This window comes from Sinocyclocheilus anshuiensis, unplaced genomic scaffold (assembly GCF_001515605.1).
Source record: "Sinocyclocheilus anshuiensis isolate Anshui unplaced genomic scaffold, SAMN03320099.WGS_v1.1 scaffold235, whole genome shotgun sequence".
Classification (NCBI taxonomy): domain Eukaryota; kingdom Metazoa; phylum Chordata; class Actinopteri; order Cypriniformes; family Cyprinidae; genus Sinocyclocheilus; species Sinocyclocheilus anshuiensis.
The window spans coordinates 1,285,915-1,307,413 of NW_015552562.1; the positions used below are offsets into that span (position 1 = coordinate 1,285,915).

The 21,499-nt window shown below is 37.9% G+C and overlaps 1 protein-coding gene across 2 annotated transcripts in view; it reads left to right on the plus strand.

The window, feature by feature from the left end:
- The first annotated feature begins 9,296 nt into the window (after positions 1-9,296).
- Positions 9,297-21,499, plus strand: part of htr4 (5-hydroxytryptamine receptor 4) — a 106,520-nt gene continuing 94,317 nt past the window's right edge. For both annotated transcript variants that reach the window (XM_016455434.1, XM_016455435.1), the window contains exon 1: positions 9,297-9,667. In XM_016455434.1, coding sequence (XP_016310920.1) covers positions 9,592-9,667 — 76 coding nt within the window. In that variant the 5' untranslated portion in view covers positions 9,297-9,591. The remainder of the gene's footprint in view (positions 9,668-21,499) is intronic.

A 21,499-nucleotide genomic window follows, 5' to 3' on the forward strand; every position in this document is an offset into this window, starting at 1 on the left:
TGGTGGAGAACAAATGGAGACTTTTGGTTAAATCTTATGAGAAAAACACCAGGGTTATCTCACAGGTTACATACTCTCTGCCAGCAATTGTATAATATTTATTTCTCCTAGTGCAGGAGTCTTGAAATTTAAGGGGGTCAGTGGAGTATAAAATGGTGTCATTTATTGTAAATAAAATAGTGTAATTATATTAAAATAACATGTTAAAATTTACAGAAGTTTTATTTATATTCTGTTTTATTCTGTTGATAACACTTTTTAAATGTTGTTTTAGGTTTTCCTTTATATATATTTATCTAGTGTGTGTGTGTGACGTTTGAAAACATTATGATTTTTAAATGTTTTATTGATGTCTCCTATGCTCACCAAGGCTATATATACTTGATCAAAAATACAGTAAAAACAGTAATATTGTGAAATATTATTATAATTTAAAATAGCTATTTTCTATTTGATATTTTAAAATGTAATTTATTCCTGTGATGCAAAGCTGAATTTTCAGCATCATTACTCCAATATTCAGTGTCACATGATCCTTCTGAAATCAATCTGAATACACATTTGCATTGGTGCATCGGCACAAAAGTCAATAATGCAATGTATCGTATTTAAAAAAGTGTGCATTGGTTACACGTTATTTGCATTGGTATAAAAGATTTATTTATATCCCAATTCCTGTAGCTGCTTCATATGTATCTTTACTGTATCGTATCGTTGGCTATGCATCGAGATGTGTATTGCATCGGCCTCAGTTATGGAGATGCACATCCCTAATATATGTATATACAGTATATTTTGCACTGTGAGAGTGTTTAGTTTGCCACATTTTGGATTGCAAAAGTTGTTTGAATTATGTGAAATAAATTACCTCTTGATCCTACATGCTGTATGAAGTGTTTGGAGAAATGACATTTAGTCACACATGATTATAAAGGGATTAAATGTCATGATACAACCTCGATTCCCAGTTTACAAATCTCTTAATGTAATCTCTCTGTTACTATGGCACTGCAAGAAAGGACACTCAGCCTGTTTCACTTGTGCCCTTCCCGCTGCATTTGCATAAATAATTTTGCATTTAAAACTTTAATTAGACCTAGGTCTATTTGGCATCCAGACTTGTATCGGACACACACCGCATATGCAACGACATCAATTTGGATCAGACGCACACACAAACAAAGATGTGTGGGTGGATGCTGAGAAGCTGAGGCTGGTTGTTACTGTATATAGAGAAGCAGTTTTTTGTCATTTGTTTGATGTTGATCAGCTAACGTTAAAAGACCAGAGATCTGGACACAGACACAGCTGTGAACTTCAGGAGAAAAAAAGATGATCAAAGCCGATTAGACTGTCCGGCACAACAAACATACAAACATCCAGCATCAGAGTTTACGTCTGGCTCATCAGGCAGGCTTGTGTATGGTGTTATGAGTTTATTTTTCATGATTTATCCTTTCTAAGACACACTGTGGGAATTCAGTTCTTGCATATCATTTACCGCTGCAAAAGAAGCTTTGCCTTAATATTACAGTCGCTGATTAGTGAGCATGTCCTCATATAAACTTGCAGAATATGCCAAAATACCCTGTTGTAAACTGTGAAGGTCATTGAAATATATTTTTGCAATTGAAAATATGTTTAGTTTAAAACTTCATATGCCAAAATACATTTGCAAATGTGAATACAAATGTAAATGTGGATCGAAACTAGATTTATAGTGATATAATAATGTTTAATTTATATAATTTATGTAATTATTATTATTATTACTTTTTTTTGCATATCGGTAGACCCTGTAAATTTTATGTTGCTACAAATTCCAAAGTGAATTCTGTGAAAAGGCAAGATGCTCCATAAAAGTGCAATGGCTGCAATGTAGTTCCCCTTCAGGAACTCGAGCTGCGTCGGAAACGCTTTGGGAACGTCCCCAGCGTGACCATTGAAATCAATCTGAATACACATTTGCATTGGTGCATCGGCACAAAAGTCAATAATGCAATGTATCGTATTTAAAAAAGTGTGCATTGGTTACAAGTTATTTGCATTGGTATAAAAGATTTATTTATATCCCAATTCCTGTAGCTGCTTCATATGTATCTTTACTGTATCGTATCGTTGGCTATGCATCGAGATGTGTATTGCATCGGCCTCAGTTATGGAGATGCACATCCCTAATATATGTATATACAGTATATTTTGCACTGTGAGAGTGTTTAGTTTGCCACATTTTGGATTGCAAAAGTTGTTTGAATTATGTGAAATAAATTACCTCTTGATCCTACATGCTGTATGAAGTGTTTGGAGAAATGACATTTAGTCACACATGATTATAAAGGGATTAAATGTCATGATACAACCTCGATTCCCAGTTTACAAATCTCTTAATGTAATCTCTCTGTTACTATGGCACTGCAAGAAAGGACACTCAGCCTGTTTCACTTGTGCCCTTCCCGCTGCATTTGCATAAATAATTTTGCATTTAAAACTTTAATTAGACCTCTACTCTTGCCTGCCAAGACCATGCCTGACAACGGCAAACAGCAAAATAATATAACTTATTACAGCGGTCTGTCAGACTCCCCTCTGTATTTTGAGTGAATGACAAGTACAGTAATCTTAGTTCATCAAAAGTTGTATTTATATTCCCCCATCTATTTACTAAAACAGGGGTGCCCAAACTCGGTCCTGGAGGGCCGGTGTCCTGCAGAGTTTAGCTCCAACTTGCCTCAACACACCGCGTTTGTTACTGCCTTGCTTTGCTCTCGGAAGGCTCTCTTTGAGGACGGAGCCTTCACCGGCGTTTTCGCCGAGGCGGAGTGGCGGCTGTGCTTGTGGTGTTCGCATATGGATCCGGTGGAGGGAATGTAGACGGGCGAGTCCCTATCTTCTTCCTCACCTACCAGATCCAGCGCCCGCTCTCGGGGTTCGGAAGCCCACGCTGCGGTTCTTTCCCCCCGGTGAGAGGGCTCGACGGTCCGCCTGTCTTCCTCCGAGGAGGTTGATATGGAGGGCGTCTATGAGCTCGCCAGTTGCACAAGCATCAATTACACAAGCATATTATGTCTAATATTATAATGAGCAGCTTTACTGTGGAGGTTGATATTAGCTCAATCTGAGCAGATGGCGGTTCAGCATCGAGATGTCGTTCACACTCACTTGTAAGAGCTGGGGTTTACACTTAACGCCAAGAAAAGTGTGCTTTCTCCAGTACAGAGAACCATTTATCTAGGTGTGGTGTGGGATTTGACCACGATGCAGGCACGTCTGTCTCCTGCTCGGTTTCAGTCGATCCTCACTGCAGTCGCGAGAGTGAGAGAAGGCTGGTCACTCACTGTCAGCAGTTCTAGAAACTGCTGGGTCTGATAGCAGCTGCGTCCAACGTGATACCTTTTGGCCTGCTGTACATGAGACCCCTACAGTGGTGGCTCCTGCTCCCGGGAGTTCTGGAGAGAGTGTGCCGGGACGGGGTCCATCTACTGTTGGTAGCCCCGTTCTGGCCGGTCCGAGTATGGTTCTCAGACCTGATTTCCCTTCTCGACGGCTCTCCATGGGAGATTTCCGTCAGGAGGGATCTCCTCTCACAGGCGGAGAGTAGTATCTTCACCCCCGCCCGGAGCTGTGGAAGTGTGGGTGTGGCCCCTGGGGGGGGGCACAACTCGCACCTTCCTGTCTCTCAACCAAGGTTGTTGAGACCATTCTCCAATCCAGAGCTCCCTCTACGAGGAAACTGTATGCCCTGAAGCATAATCTTTAATTTCTAGGCGCGGAGACCGCCAGCTCAACCCAGTTTACTGCCCAGTTGGTACAGTGCTGGAGTTCCTGCAGGGCCGTTTCTCTGCAGGGTTGACCCACTCCACCTTGAAAGTCTATGTGTCGGTGGCCAGTCATTGGGCAGACACCCCCTAGTTACACATTTACTCCACGGTGCGCTGAGGCTGAGGTCTCTGGCCAGAGAAGCTTATGCTAAGCGGTGGATCAGGATGCTTTTTCATAGCCTCGAGTCCTCTGATCTCCCCTCTCCTTTAGGGGTCAAGACTCACTCCTTCTGAAGTTGGCCTTCGGGACGCTCCGGGATGTCCCTGCCTACTTTGTCAGGTGCCTTCCTGCATTCTGCGCCACTCCTGGCTCCTTTCTCTTGCCTTAGCTGTTCTCTTCCACACTAGGAAAGTCTGGCCGTGTGGGCATACTCGTTCCCAAAGCGTTTCCGACGCAGCGTCTCGTTCCCTCAGGGAACCATGGTTACATTCATAACCTGGAGACGATCAGCTAAAAGCCAGTATCCCATAGTCTAAATGCATTTGTCTGGGTGAGACATTAAATATCATTAAGAAAGAACCACTTGGTCACTTAATAGTCTGGGCAAATACACAAGCACATTATCCCGTTTGGTTTCCACTTTGTGTTCGGTGTGCATCATAAGCTAAGAGCTCGTAAAGTACAGTGAGATGGAAAATTTTTGCCATCCAAACAAGTTCAAGCAACTGAGCTTCAAATCTATCCTTGTTTGTCCCTGGTGCCAGGAGAAATTAAATCCAATAATATTGCACAGCATAACTTCTGAATCAGACTTGATTCCTCTGGGTACAGCAAACCCTCACGGTTCAGGAGGAATATTTGCTGCCTTAAGCATTGGCAGATGCTTTTTCTGAAATCCTAGCCAGGTGTGGGTAATAGCGTGGAAGGGCAGAAGAGTCAGAGAAGTGTTTCTCAGCCTCATCTCTTCCTTTATGCTCCCCGACCTTCCTTTTATTCTCTCTGAGGAGTCGCTAACTTCTCTCATCTCAAGCAAATCACAGGCCCCTGATTGCATCCATCAAAGGAATTGTACCGGACCAAACCAGTGCGCTCTGACACCGGCCACTGCGAGGAAGGGCATGACCGAGCAGCCTGCCATCAATATCGACATCTTTAACTCGGAGTCAATAAAACATGTGGGTCAAGTGCTAAGTAATGTCTGGAAGCAGCTGAAGATGGAGCCCTTTCTAATATGTCAGTCATTATTTCATTATCCATTAAGAAGGTTGTTTGGAGATGACATTAACTAGACGCTTGCGTAACGACAGAGGTCACTTAACAATAGCAACTGATGAACATTTGCTGTTATTCTTTAACACGTTGCTACTCTAGGGACCTAAATGTTGAAGGGAAACAGCTCTTTCTCAGAGTTAAATGGATAGTTAAAAATAAAAAAAATTTAAAAAAATAAAAACTTTGGGGGGAAAAATATAATTGAGAAATGTCAAGGTTTTTATCTCTAAACAGTGGAAGCCAATTATCAACATTCTTCAAAATATCTTGGGTTTCGCAGAAGAAAGGAATTATGAGAGGATGAGTAAATGATGACAGAATTATAATTATAATATATTTTAGTTTTGAGATTTGCTAATAATTGCACAGTATGCAAAGTTAAATATCTAATATTGGCCGATATTTGAAGTCAGTAACCGATATGTGAGTAAAATGTGTGCATCCCTACACAAATTGTGTTGCTGGAAGCATCTGCATTCACATACAGTACTTGTGCTGCATTTTATTCACCTTGGAAGTTGGATGTCGTTGTAACGCCCCTGTGGACTGTTTATTGTGGTTTCTTCCCCTTGTGTTGGTTTAGCCCATACTAATCATTAATGTTACCCCGAGTGTGTGTCTCACCTACCTGAACCTGCCTTGTTGTGTCTACAATAAATGTCATTATTGGAATCCTTGTCGTCCTCGTTGTCCTGCCTGCCTCCACACATCCAGTTCTGTGACAGTCGTAGCTGGAGAAAGAAAGATAATTTGAGAAATGTCAGGGTTTTTTTCTCTCTATACATGAGAGAGACATGAGGGTGAGTAAACGATGACATAATTATAATTTTTGAGTGAACTATTCCTTCACCATCATATTTAATTAGATGTCCCCCCCCAAAAAAAAAACAAAGCTATAAGTGATAGACATCTCAAATTTTATTTTTATTTATTTTGATGGTGGTTGTGTGTGTGTCTTTGAAGCTCATCAAAATGAGATGTTCCATTTGTCATTTTATGGTGCTCTTTTGTGGCCGTTGGGCCCATTTTTTAAACATTTTTTTATAATAACTGTTATAGCACCCTAAGCAACGTTAAGAATGGAGTATGCACTTACACTGTTGTATGAATTATGGTCTGGCGTATTTTGGAAAGTAATGACACATTAAAATATGAGGATGTTGGATTGTTAGCAACAGTTGATAAAAACACATTGAAAGCTTTTTTGCACTGATAGTACTGAAGTATCCACGGATGTGTGCACCACTGAGTTTGAGACACAGAAGTGCTAATAATCAATATATTACTTCTGTTGATGTGCTGAGTAGCCAGTTTGGATTCTGAAGTCGGGTTTAAAAGTTAAAAGTTCCTACTGAAAACTTGGAATTTTCAACATCAGATAAATGGAACACGCCATTGCATAGATGTTTCAGACCTTGAACTGGCATCAGTTTAATTGATTAAGAAAATAAAACTCTTATCATATTGGTTTTGTCTGGTGGTATAAAGATGGCTCGAGCAAACTTTTAATATATACTTCATGTCGGGCACAAACAGGTGCACACGCAATCATGAAAGATGTATGACTAACATTTGAATGTGCTGGCTGTTCATTCACCCTTTACACACACCTAGCGGGAAGCAGTCGACCTATTTTCCATAATGAAGAGAAATACCAGCATTTGCACATTTCTCTAGTAACGCAAGTAGCATTGTAGCAGGATGCCAAATGGAAAAGTGACTGTTTTGAAGAGGATCTTTTTCAATTTTTCTGCCACTCTGCTGGAGGAGTGGGAGTGAGATTTCACAGGAACAATATAGGTGCCTAAGTAATTCGGCTCTGCACATCACAGAGCAGAAAGATCTGAATGCAAGAGAATTATATACTTTGTGCGGGAGGATATGTTACAGGTCTAAGGTGAAGGTTTACTCATAGCGCCATAACATATAGTGAACTGAATGCTACTGTAAGCAGAGCTTGCTCGCTCTCAGCACACCAGCCTCTCTGTTTTTGTTGATTTAGTAAAAAGTACCGTCCAATTTATATATGGCAAGCCAGAGTACCGGAGGCATAATAATGGTTCTGTCTGGCTGATGACTGGACTGGACTGCAATATCAGTTACAAAGAGAGAACACGAAAAAACGAGAAGAAAAATGTGTGAGGCTCAGTGCATGGAAAAAAAAAAATGCTGTCTTAATGAAGTCTTTTCAAAAATATCATCAATTCCTCCAGGAAATAATTTCGGGAGACCTCCGGTTCTCATGCCCTCTTGACTCTTTACCACATCAACAAGGTCTTGTTGACAAGACTATGGGACCTTGGTGGTTCTATGTTCTATTTTCATGTAGTTCTACTTTCTGAATTCTGTAGATTTGTTCTTATTAAAAGATGCCCGTTTCTTGCTTTAAAATATCTTAGATAAATAAGAATTCCTGTGCTGGTTCAGTTTAAATTATGCTGGTTAAACACCCACAGTGAAGACAATAGCACATCAGCATTCAAAGCACAACATATGCTGGTCTTTTCATCAGGGTTGGATTTGAGATTCATTTATTACAGTTATATTTTCTCTGCAAGATTGTATAACTTATTTTTGTCAAATAATGTGAGTGTGTAATAAGAGTTGTTGGACCTGGCCTTTCAAGCTAGATATGCCTTATGTAAACCTATGCATTTTTTGAAGCTATATATAGATTAGAGACGCTGACAGAGGTTGTGAGACATGCAGGTTAAAAAGGTTAGATACAGAGGATCAAGGGAGTAGAGCAAATCCATATTTTACTGCAACAATAGAAAAAAAAATGAAAGTGACTGACATTTCATGTTATTGATGTCTCTAGTTCCAGTTTCTGTTCAGTTGTGTGCTGTTTTCGGTTCCCTTTTGCATGTCTTTATCTTCCTTAATACCACTCAAATGTATAATGAGTCCTTGTTCTGGAAAAGTACATAATATAATATACATAAATATATTATGTATAAATCACCTTAAGACAATGTAAAAGCAGTGAGACACACTACAATTGCCAAGTCAAATGGACATCCTTGGTGATATAAACTGGCATTTCAGAATATTTGAAAATATTTTGATTAAATTAAATAATTGTAACTTTTAGTGTGCTATTTTCACATTAAAAGTCTGTTTTAATACAGTTTTATCATATTAATAACCTAGCTCTACTGTATGGAGGATCATAAATAGGAAAATCTATTTTCCATTCGTTATCTATGTAAATATAAATATGTTTGTATTTAGTTTAACATTCCTATTTATTACAGCTTGCTATTTAAATGAGTAAATAGCAAGCTGTCATATAGCAGATGTTTTCATCTTTAAAGAGTTACTTATAGTCGCAGATCCTCTGGAGCAGCTAAGTACATAATATAATATACATATATTATGTATAAATCACCTTAAGACAATGTAAAAGCAGTGAGACCCACTACAATTGCCAAGTCAAATGGACATCCTTGGTGATATAAACTGGCATTTCAGAATATTTGAAAATATTTTGATTAAATGAAATAATTGTAACTTTTAGTGTGCTATTTTTACATTAAAAGTCTGTTTTAATAGTTTTATCATATTAATAGCCTAGCTCTACTGTATGGAGGATCATAAATAGGAAAATCTATTTTCCATTCGTTATCTATGTAAATATAAATATGTTTGTATTTAGTTTAACATTCCTATTTATTACAGCTTGCTATTTAAATGAGTAAATAGCAAGCTGTCATATAGCAGATGTTTTCATCTTTAAAGAGTTACTTATTATAGTCGCAGATCCTCTGGAGCAGCTTGAGGTTAGTTTCACACAAACGTCTAAATGATCATTAATAATTATTTATTTTAATTGACTACACAAATAGGCTATATGTATCGTATGCATTACAGGGGTGAAAGTTTGTAATGCGTTGTGATTGTTAAAATACTACCCTGATTATGTGTTGAGTAGGCTATTGCGTGCACACTGCACGCCTAGTTCAAACGCAAACGCGCCTGCTTCTTGATTTGCGTGTTGTAGACACGCATGACAGCGACACTGGACAGTCGCAGATCCTCTGGAGCAGCTTGAGGTTAGTTTCACACAAACATCTAAATGATCATTAATAATTATTTATTTTAATTGACTACACAAATAGGCTATATGTATCATATGCATTACAGGGGGGAAAGTTTGTATAAAAAATACTACCCTGATTATGTGTTGAGTAGGCTATTGCGTGCACACTGCACGCCTAGTTCAAACGCAAACGCGCGTGCTTCTTGATTTGCGTGTTGTAGACACGCATGACAGCGACACTGGACACGCGTTTCTTGAAAAGGGCAATAGACACATTGGAGGTGGAAGTGGTGTGAAAGAGGAGGGACTTGAGACTTCAGTTTGCGTTTCACTGTGCAAACTGAAGGGCGCTCACGCTCGGCTCTCCTGGACTGACCGCTGAGCCACGGAACTAGTTTGCGCGGACATTGCCTTCACACGTTAAACTCCCACAACTGTGCTCACCGCCGACAGCGGACGTTCAGTAAACCCGGTGAAGCCTAGAAGTTGTCCGTTTCTTCCTAAAGCGCCACTCTTTCATGCGAGGATGTGAATTTCCACGGGAGGATTCAGAGTCGTGCCATGGTTTTGACCTGCGCGCTCCTCACAGAAATGGTGAGTGATTCATTCATCATTAGCGCGCTTTATAATTGCCCTGAAATGCTGAAAACTATTCGTTAGTCTGTGTGATTTCTGTGGTAGAGATGAATACACCGAAATGTTTGGACTGCTATGAATCACACAGTGCTTAAAAGAGAAAAGTGTCCTTATATGGGAACTATATATTAAATGATGCGCTCATTTGTTAGACAGCCTTTTAGTCTTTTATGAAACGAATGCTTGGGGTGTATAAGAAATATGCATAATAACTGTCAAGGAATCATACCACGTTAGGAGACGTTACTTTCTCACATTTGACGGTTTCTGTAGCCTACTTATGATATGAAACACTAGTATTTAAGAACTACTTCATTAACATTCTAATCAGAAACAACTTTCACAGTTCTTAATCAAAACACACACGCAAAACGCATATTTATGTTCATTTTTAACAAGAAATTGTTTTTCAACAAGTGGCTTCGAAATAACACGGTCTTTGTTAGTGCTTCCCAGATCATTTATTATACAAATGTAATGTAACAGACATAACTTCATATTTGACATAACCTTATGTAATCTACATTAACTGACAGAGTGGACCTGTGTACCTTGCCCAAAGGTGCAAGAAGCACCTTGACCGACCCAGATAGTGTGATTCTCAGGTGCATAAAATGTGGATTAATTAAAGCTTCCATTAAATATTGATTCTTTATGATATTTAAATATTAAGAGGATGTAATGATACATCAGGCACTTGAGCCTCATAGTATCATTCTGTTGTTATCGTTTTTAGTTGAGGTTGCATAGCAATATCTTTTATTGTTTTCACTTCTCTGTTCAGCATTTTAATGTGGATTTAGTGGCTTACAATCAACATTTAAATAATCAGCTGTGCTGACTGGATGCTGACAGTTCGGTAAATTTAATGGCAAGGTCATTTCATGATTGTCACATTTGGAAAACGCTCTTTTACCATCACCATGCCGTAATCCTTCTCCATGATTTGTAATTATGAAGTTCTCCAGTGACGCAGAAAGAGAGAAGAGAGTAATGAACACTTTAGAGTTGTCTGTGTTTTTGATATATGAATGATTGTAAACCTCACAGAGTGGTGCTACTGTAGAAAGTGTCGAGCCCTTCTGAATGAACTCTAATCTGTTATGAATGTAACTTAATTTGTGAGCAAGTCACAGAGCATGTTTTTGTTCAGAAAAGCCGGAAGTAGTATGTGAACCTGTAGAATAATCAGCTCTGTAAAGAGGGTAATTTCAGTTAGATGTTCCAATCAATGAGATGACAATCAGGTGCGAGTTTCAGCGCCGTTCCCCATAAAACAAACACAGACTTTGGCTGTTGATATCTGAGAATATACTCCCAACTACATGTTTACAAAGTCGGTCATGCCATGATTAAATGAGACTTCCAGAAAAAGATTTGTTGATATTAATACGACTCAGATGACTTACAAGACCATTCTTAAGAATAAAGACTTTGACCTCCATAAACTCACGGTCATCCAGATAGCATTCAAATGAGGAAATCCAACAGCATTGTTTCTCTTCCTATTAGTGTTCAGCTAACACGCAATACTAAATGCATAAGACTTCATGAGCTCTCAAAGAACTGAGGGTTTCTTAGAAGTTGTGGAGATTTTATTTATTTATTATGCATTTTTTTTGTCTTATTTCTTGCAGTTGCTAAGTATAAAAGCCTGTTTTCGCCACTGAACAAAAAATAAAAGAGGTAGTTGCGTCTTTTTATCTCACAATTCTTTTTTTCTCACTATTAATAATAATAATAATAATAATAATAATATATTTATAAATTTTGACAAAACTCGCAATTGCATGTTATAATGTCAGAATTGCAAGATATAAACTTTAAGTTTGAGAAAAAAAATGTAAACTCGCAATTTGCGAGAAAAAGTCCGAATTGTGAGATAAAAAGTCGCAATTACCTTTTTTTTTGTTTTTCATTCAGTGGTGGAAATGGGCTTCCATAGATAAGCAATTTTTGCACTTTTGATGCAGTTGGTCAAACGGATTTGCAAAAAAGGTCAAATTGTTTGCGATTAATTGTCATTCATTTGGACAGTTCACTCATTTGTACAGGATATTTCATAAGACAGAAAACAAAAAGAGCCTGGATGAGGTGGATGTTTACCTACAATCCAATAGGAAACAAAACTTGCAAATGTCTTATAGCGTTTGTCAACGACGAAGCAGCACTTTATTGGCTTTTTATTGCGCCTCCGCGCTGCAGGTAAAAAAAGAGTAGCCTATTAAAAAAAGCATCAAACCCCCTGGATGGGAGTATCATGAACTGGGGGCTTTTGCAGCACCTGGAAGGATACATGCAGCTTGTCTGTGTAATATGTTCAGTTAAAACTCTCATTTTATGTTAAATGATCATCTTGTGGGATGCTTCGGGTAGTGTGTCCTAAAACTAGTCCTCTGTGCTGATATTCAGACCGTTAGCAGTGGGAGGAGTTCATCACTTATCCAGAGAGCTCCTAGGTTAATTTGCGTTTATGAAATAGCGAGTGCAGCGGTCAATATTGGCGTCCCAAGCATGGAACGAATGTGTTTTGATAGATGGCTTAGTAGGGAGCTCTGGCCAGAAGATCGATAAGCTTTCTTTTACATTGCATTAGGGCCCCACGTAGAGCCTTAAAACAAAGGTGAAGCTCGGCTGATGTGAACATGCGGCTCGCTTTACATTTCCCGAAGCTTCCAAATCAGTTTTCTCTTTTGTTTAATCTCTTTCTGGGCACAAGGTGTAAATCCATTAAATAAAGTTTTCCATTTTCAATGGGAGCCATGTTGAACATGCTTCGATTTTGAATAAATAAACTGTAGGATTAATGAGTTTTGGGTCAACGAAGTGATCGAGGTGATTTCATTCTCTGTGCCTCGTGTTGAATGGCTTGTAGTGGAAAGATCATTGGTTGGTCTAGACTAGAGAAAGAACTTGAAGATCCAGTTCACTGCTGTCAATCACAGTGTGATAGAGCAGTGTTAATGGTCTCAGTGTTTAAATTACTGCAGTAGAGGAAGACTTAGGAGGTTTTAATGAGGTGGCGGCACAATTTTCTCAGTGTAAACAAAGGGTTGTGTTTTGTCTCACTTCACTTTTATTTTACACAAATTATTCTAATCCACTCTAAAAAGTGGTAAAATTGTTACATTAAAAAGCTTTTTTTTTTTTTTTTTTTATTCAATTGGATAGTTCACCCAAAAATGAAAATTCTGTCATTTACTCACCCTCAAGTTGTTCCAAACCTGTATGAGTTTTTGGTCTCCTGTTGAACACAAAAGAAGATATTTTCGAGAAAATATTATGAAAGTCAATGGCTACCATGCATCAAAATATCTTCTTTTGTGTTCATCGGGAGAAAAAAATAATAATACAGGTTTGGAACAACTTGAGGGTGAGTAAATTATCTCATCTTTTAGGGGAAACTACCTCTTTAACACATAAAAAATAGTTTTGTTGTTGGTATAAATTAATATATTTCTGTTGACTCAGTGATGCTAAATATTTTTATTTGAGTAAAACCAGTTACTTTATTATTATTATTTAAATTTTTTCAGAATTTAGATATAAATAAAATGATGTATCACTTTATTACTAATTATTCTAATTTATAACTTTTTAATTAATAAATTAGAGTAATTTATTTTACAAAAAATCATGCAAGGTCTTGGATTTCTCAGTGCTTTTCTCAGGACACTCAGAAAAACAGTAAAATAATGTTTTAAAAAGTAGTCATAAATGTTGCAACCCATATTGAATATCACTTGAATTTTACATCATAAAAATTAGGTTTCTAATAACAGCATTATGTGTCACGTGGAACATTTGATGCTGCAAAATTATGAGAAGGTTATTACTAGTTCATTCTTTTTACATTTAAAATAAATATACATGTAAATATTCATGTAATATTGATTTTCCTTCAGCTTAACAACCTGTTTGTCCTTTGGGTTATTGATGTTCCTGAACAAGAATTCCTATTACAGTTTCACAGTCATTTACAGTGGTGCAGCTTTGAAAAAATCCAAGGGCTCTGGCGCCTAGTGTGAGATATCAGAGGACTGATGGCCACAGTATTAGAGAGGGACTCACGGGAGGCATGAACCCACAGAAACACCTGGAGTTCTCTTCATTAGACACTCAGAAAAACAGTAAAATAATGTTTTAAAAAGTAGTCATAAATTTTGCAACCCATATTGCACACATTGTTCTTGAATTCACTTGAATTTTACATCATAAAAATTAGGTTTCTAATAACAGCATTATGTGTCACGTGGAACATTTGATGCTGCAAAATTATGAGAAGGTTATTACTAGTTCATTCTTTTTACATTTAAAATAAATATACATGTAAATATTCATGTAATATTGATTTTCCTTCAGCTTAACAACCTGTTTGTCCTTTGGGTTATTGATGTTCCTGAACAAGAATTCCTATTACAGTTTCACAGTCATTTACAGTGGTGCAGCTTTGAAAAAATCCAAGGGCTCTGGCGCCTAGTGTGAGATATCAGAGGACTGATGGCCACAGTATTAGAGAGGGACTCACGGGAGGCATGAACCCACAGAAACACCTGGAGTTCTCTTCATTAGCCTTATGATGTCCAGCAGCATTACAGTGCATATCAGAGAAGATCACAGCAGACCCTCTCCTGCAGCGCTGGAGCCACGAAAGCACCGTTATTAGGAGGGGGCCTAAAAGGCTCTAGTTAGTTATTTCTGAGAAAGTAAATTTTTACAGTGGCTCAGAGACGTCAGCACTGGAGCAGTACGTACTAAACAGACTTGTTTTATGGACACAATTACGCCACTACTTTAACAATTTCAAATTGTTCTTGTTCTGAGTGTAGTAAGTCGTCATATGTTTTGAATTTTGGCTTCGCTTGCTCGAAAACATCCACTCAGATCCCTCTGTGAACTGAAACGATAGGACATATTTGGTAGCATTTGGGCCCTTTTCCAAGATAAAGGCTTGAATTTGTTTTGAACGTGTGCTTAATGGAAATCAATAGTAACAGAGATGCAGAACTAGACAACTAAGTATTTGACATTGATTTCCAGCGTGAATATTAGTTCAGGAAATGTACCTAACACTCTAGGAGTTGCAAAATGATTTTTAAATTGGTTATCAAAAAATAAGCTTTAACTAAAGTCTCACTCGACCCATGCTTGCTGTTCTGCCGTGCACCAACACTACTTAGGAGACTTGGAAGAAAACAAGCTTGCTGCTGTCAGCTCTCGCCTGCCGGTGGACAGAAAACAAACCCAGGAACGAAGCACTTATGCTTCCGCATGCTCTCCTGGGTTGCGTAAATGTGGCCGACCCTGACGCTGATTTATCTCTCAGTCGTCTCTGGACTCAATTGAAGAAATCTACAGTTTATAAGTGCGTTCAGGAATGTTAAAACGTTCCGTATGCTTTAGATCAGATCAATTTGTCTTGCCTTAACCAATGCAAATGTAAATCTTACTTTAATTTGCATGGTTAGGAGACAGAAGTATGCGAGATGACTTATGGAGGCAGCAGTCAATGAGTGTTTGACACGAGTGGGGTATTGATACAGTAAGGATAATATGTTCTGCATAATACCAGTAGACCTTAATAATTACACTTTTTGTTTTTATTACAAGTACTTTTACTGCAGCCAGTGCTCCATAAAGCTGCCTTTCACTTGACCTAATCGATTGCTCTTTCTTGAAGGTGACCTCTTTGTGCAAACAGTCGAAAGTTGATTTTATTTTCCGTGCATTGTCCATCGGCATTTTAATTCATGCAGAGCAACGCGCCGACATGATCTCAGCTGATTCCAAGAAAAGTCATTATTTCAGGGTGATATGTAAATCCATGCCACGGGGTGTTATAGTTAGATTTAGGGAGCTGCTTGCCAACTGGCTGATAAATCCGGCACCTCCAGCTGCTTGTACCTGATCCCTGCGTGTTGTTTTACAATACCATGCAGCTCCGTTGCACATAATTTTGTCTCTGCAACCACTCTTAGCTCAGATGAAGCAGGCTGGCTTTAACCCTAACAAAAACAGCGCTCCGCAATCCATCCAAGTCCTCTCGCCGCGTCTGGTCTCCACGCGAGTTTGCACAGAGTCTGAATTCCAGGTCTGCAGCAATCCAAAAGCTCCACATCTGACACTTAGACTAGGAGTGCATGAAACCCAGACAGCAAACTGTGAAGTATTTACCTCTGAAGAAAGGCAAGAGAGAAATCATCGTAGTTTACCCTGGCAGAAGTGTGCCAGCTTTATAACCCCTATGCGAGATGCCACCACGTCCTCCGCACCCGCTGACTCCAGAAAATAAACACTTAGAGCTACAGCCCACTTCACGACGTGTAAATGGATTCCCCTGAGCTTTTCCCCCCCTCTGGGCTTCATCCATTATTTAATCCATTTGGATGTGCAGCACAAATAGGGTTTGCAGACTGGCCTATTTTGTCAGGCTTTTTGCTTTGTGCAAATTCTTTTAAACAAACTTGATTTGATGAATGGATCCCCCTGAAATGTTTAATGTGTTGGTGATTTGCTTCACAATGAAGATGGAAAAAAATACTCCAAGCGACCCAAAGGATGCTTTTGCTTTTCCACACATCCCTATGGAATCATTGTGATTCTTAAAAATATACTGAAATCTTTCTCTGTAAACTCAGCTCGATATTTCAAAGCATTACTGTGGAAGCCTGTTTTGACCACAGAATAAAAAATCAAAAGAGAAAAAGTCAGAATTGCAAGATATACACACAGAATTGCAAGATATGTGCTCTCGCAAAATCTCAGGGTTGTTTTTTGTCGCGATTTTTTTTTTCGTAGAATTTCCGAGTTTGCATATCACAATTCTTTTTTTTTTTGTTTGTTTGTTTCCATCACAGAATAAAAAAATAAAAACATTTAAAAAAGTCATTGCGACTTTTTATCTTGCAATTCTGACTTTTATCTTAGAATTCAGAGTTTACGTATCGCAGTTCTTTTTTTCTGTTTCTTTGTTTCCACCACAGAATAAAAAAGGTAAAAAATAAAAAAGATAATTGTGACTTTTTTCTCGCAATTCTGACTTTTATCTTACAATTCCAAGTTTACATATCACAGTTCTTTTCATTTGTTTATTTCCACCACAGAATAAAAAATGAAAATGTAAAAAAAAAAATAATAATAAAAAAAAATCCTAATACTCTTTATCTCACAGTTCTGACATTTCTTCTTAGAATTCTAATTGTTTTCTCTCTGAATTGTGAGGAAAAATTCAGAATTATGAGATAAAAAGGAAACTGGTTTCCATACGCTACAGTACATTACAGTATTTTGTAAATAAATTAAGCCAGTGTGTACAGTTTTGTACATCACTTTGCATCTTGGATTATATTTATGCCTTTAATTGCGTCATTTCACTTTATGCTTTTTAGATTTGATCCAATTTAAATAGAAAAAATAATGCATAGAAATTATTTTGGGTTTCCTTTGGTAATTCTAAAGAGGAAAGGTAACAAAAGAGTTTTCTGTGATTTGTTATATAACATTTTCTGGTCTAACATGTTGAAATACTAAAGCTTTAAAATAGATCTGCAATGCTTCTTTGATTGCTATACCCTTCATTGAGAAGAAAAATGTATAGTTAAGACTATGATTATGACTGCCACAATAATGAATTAGCTACATCAGTACCAATTGTTTCTGAACAAAAAAAGGAGAATCATCTGTGTTGATAACTCTTTCCTGCTTACATTCATGCATTTTGTCAAACAGATCCTCATGTTCAGCCACTTAGCACATTTACATAAGTAAAGAGCCACAACACTGGTTGCTGTGACGATTAATTTTCAGAATGTACTGTTAAAGATGCCAATTCTCAGTCAAAAAGTATTGAGGTTTGCAGGTAGACTCGAGCAGACAATAGAGTGCCTACAGTATCGCCCGCTTTTCCAGCTGTCTTTGTTCTGGAAGTATTTTTCTCATTCATTTTCTCCATTTCAGTAAGTTCTTCAGTAAAGCGTTTCAAGCCATGAACCAAACCAACCAGCTCTGAGATGAATGACCACATAACTAACTTTGTTTTGAAGAGAGAATGACATCGTTTGCAGTGCTTCATGGGAGTGAGCAGTCACTGATGAGCTCTTTTGTCGTGATTTCCATTTTCGTGGTAACAGCGAGTTTTTTGGTCACGCTCAGTTAATAATTATGTGTTTAGAAGCATATATATATATATATATATTCATGTAACCTCTGAGCTCCACTACACAAGCTAAACATCTGCAGTAAAGCTACTGAGTAAAATTTCAACTAGAGATGCACCAATCGATTGGCCAGGAATCGGAATCGGCCGATTTTCCTCATGATCGGCCCGGATCAGTGATCGGTCGGTCAGTCTCAATTCTTTCCGTTTCCGAGCCGATCCGTTTCGTTACCAGTGGCACAGGCAATAACGTCAGCCGCGCATTCTTGTTCTCTTCTCTCCGACGACCCCTTCTCTCTCACACACGTCTCATTCGCTCCGGTTAAATAGTGCTTGTATTGCGCATTATTTTAGTCATTCCCGCAGGTTTTGAGCTTACACCAAAAGCGCGCGCACCACTGATCTATATTAGTGGAGCGCACAAGCCGCGCTCAGTCTCAGCTGTGAGCCACAAATACCAAAATTAGTGGTTAACTGCGCTAAAACGTTCAAATACATACAAAATTGTCAAAATGCCCGTCTTGGAGAGTATCCAGTTAAACAGTCAGTTTTGGAACGTTGAGAAAGAGAACGCATGTTGTGTAACAGTATATTGGGTCCGTGGATAAACTCTTAAAGGGACGCAGTCTTATGAAAATAAAACTTTGCGTTGAAGAAAAGTAGATTTTTGTTTGTCAATTATAGTTCTTAGAAAGAAAATCGGAATCAGCAAAAATCGGTATCGGCAGATCACACTAACAAAAAAATTGGAAATCGGAATCGGCCAAGAAAATTGCAATCGGTGCATCTCTAATTTCAACAGGATTGAATTTAAAATATATTACTGAATATCACTCTGGCATTAGTCTGCCGTTTCAGTCCAGGCAGGCAAGCTAGAGCAATATCTGTCCTGACGTCAGTGGTTCTTCTCGTTCACTTATGTATGAAACTGGCAGGAGCTCACCTTCAATGCCTGCAAATTGAGATCTCAGCTCAGTAGATAGGAGAGCTGAGAAACATGGTTGCTATTATTAAACCCTCCATGAATTGAAATATGACAGAAAATTACAAAAGACATTCACAATAATTGCAGTTATTGGTGAAGAAGAATAAAGGATTGCTTAAACTTTTTTTATAAGGACACATAAATAGTCAACTCTCAAATCTGTGCTAATTTGCAGGATCGGTGTGAATAACGACAAGCCTAATTTGCAAATTGTCCTGTGTTAGGCTGAACATTGCTTTTTGTCTTTTTCAGCTGTGGGCACTTGTATGTCTCAGTTGATTTTTTACTGAAACAGATTTCCTTTTTTTAACTTATCCCCTTTAAATATGTCTTGTAATAAAATTTTGTATTGAAATATTATTATACATTTTTTTAAGATTTCATATGAAATTCCCAAAGTATCAGTTTTTATTCAAGTCACAACTGATCCTCTGATCCACAAACTACAATTTTGCTTCAGAAATAGTGTTTTTAGGTGTCAGTGAAGACAGTGATCTTCCCAATCAAGCTGTATTTTTGTGAAATTCTGGAAAAAAAATGCTAGCTGTGAAATTTGTCTCAACAATTAATCATTTACAATTTTCAGCATGTTTTGGCAAATTTCACCATCTCCACCACATGAAAAGATGCAGTATGTAATATTGACAGCTAGAGGTTGAAATGGGTTCTGCAGTCCAAATTAAAAATATTAGAGAGCCGTTTCTCCCACCCCTCCTCCTCAGACTCGATGCTCACACAGGTTGCCAGATTGATGATGAGCCTTACACTGTAAGTTGATGAGTTGATTTATCAACGTTTTAATATTCCTCTGGTCACAGAGCTTTTTAGATGGATGCTGGGGCCTTTTATGTCGGGTAGAATCTGAAATCACTGGCCCAGCTCGTTTGCTGGCTTTCATGGCTGCAATATGCTGTGTTTTCCAACAACTGGCAAACCAGTGTGTTGAAATACTATTGGGTAAAGTGGCAGTGGGCGGAATCACACAGGCCAAAACAAAAACAGACATTCCAACACGGAACACACATTTCAAAGTAGAATAACTGGCTGTAGAATTGTTTTTCAGAGAAGCAAGTATGTGAACTATGCTTCCTTAATATCTGCAAACATTTGAAAACATTTGAATTTTTGTGATTTAGTAGTAAAATAAATTACATACAGCACTTTTTAACAACATATCCATACTGCCAGTTTTCCATTTCCTGTCCCATTTTCGGTTGTAAAAAGCTGGCAACCCTAGACAGAGAATGATGACTGCAAACATTCTGAAATTAATTTCAGCCAATTCCATGAATTACATTACTTCAATCTTGGTTTCACACTTTACTGCAAATAATAAGTGGATCAAATAACAGATGAGCTCCCTCATGGACAGTCTCGGTTGGTTAACAGAATAGTAAAATGAGTGCGTTCTCAGAGGAAATTTGTTGACTACACAGACTCACGGAGGAATGTGACACTAATTCATTCTCACATTTTGCACGGTTATAATCTGGCCAGAGGACATTGAGAGAGCATTACTTTTTTGGTACACCTTATTCATTTTATCCGTTTAAGATGCAAGACAATCAGCATGCTCATTTCAAATCAGCATTTCATTTTCTCTGCCTGCCCGAGGCAGTAATTGCAGCATTGGAACAATCCCATTTGTCTGTGCTTATAATTTTATTTTATTATTAAGGCTTTTACTTTGGGGTCTGTTTGAGGAATATTATCTGTGAAAGCATTTACTTCAGTTCAGCGTATATACATAAGTGGGTGCAGATCAAAATAAACAGCTTGCCTTGAGTTCATGCACAAGAAAGTGAATTTATCACAGCAAGGACTCCCTTGTGTTGACCAACTGAACCATAAAGCAACTGCAAGATGCAAAGTAACATGTTTCTACTTCTGAAATGCCTTTCACTGGGCTTTTGAGGACAGGATGACAGTCCATCTTGAGTTAAAACCCACTGAGAAGACATGCTTGACTGGCTGCTGTGATGAATAATTCGTCACCTAGAGTCTCTCATGGAGTTTTTCTTTGCTCTGGATCTTGTCATGTTCTTACAGTTCATAGTCCCTGCAGTCAGTGGCTGTTTTAAAGCTCATTCAGCTTCCAGCTAAGCAGCATTTGTTGGGCATCATAACATTCTATTTATCCCCCAAAAATGCTGATTCAGATTTGGTCAGTGACCGAAGTGGCTGAGCTATGATGATGCCCAAAAATGATGTCTACTTAGGTAGCCCACTAGGCTTGAATGGGGTACTTTGAAATTTGTTTTATTTTTCCCAATTTCCATTAAATTTTTTCCTAAATAATTTTTTTTTTTTCCAATTATGTTTTTCCATTTGAATTTTTCTGGACTCCGGTGAGAAAATGTTACATTTAATTTTAGTATTTAAAAAACATGTCTAATTCATTAAAATCATGAAACGTATACATATTAACAACAATTTATTAAAGGTTTAACAAAACTACTTAGGGCCCTATGAAATTAATTTTATTTTTTTCCAAATTCCATTTCATTTTTTTTTTTTTACAAATTTTGTGTCTTACTTTTTAGTTCTTCTGGATTCCATTTTAATTCAATTTTCATAATCAGTTGAATAAAGTGAATCAAGTCTAATTAACTGAAACTGAAAAGCAACATCATTTTTTAATAATAAAAGT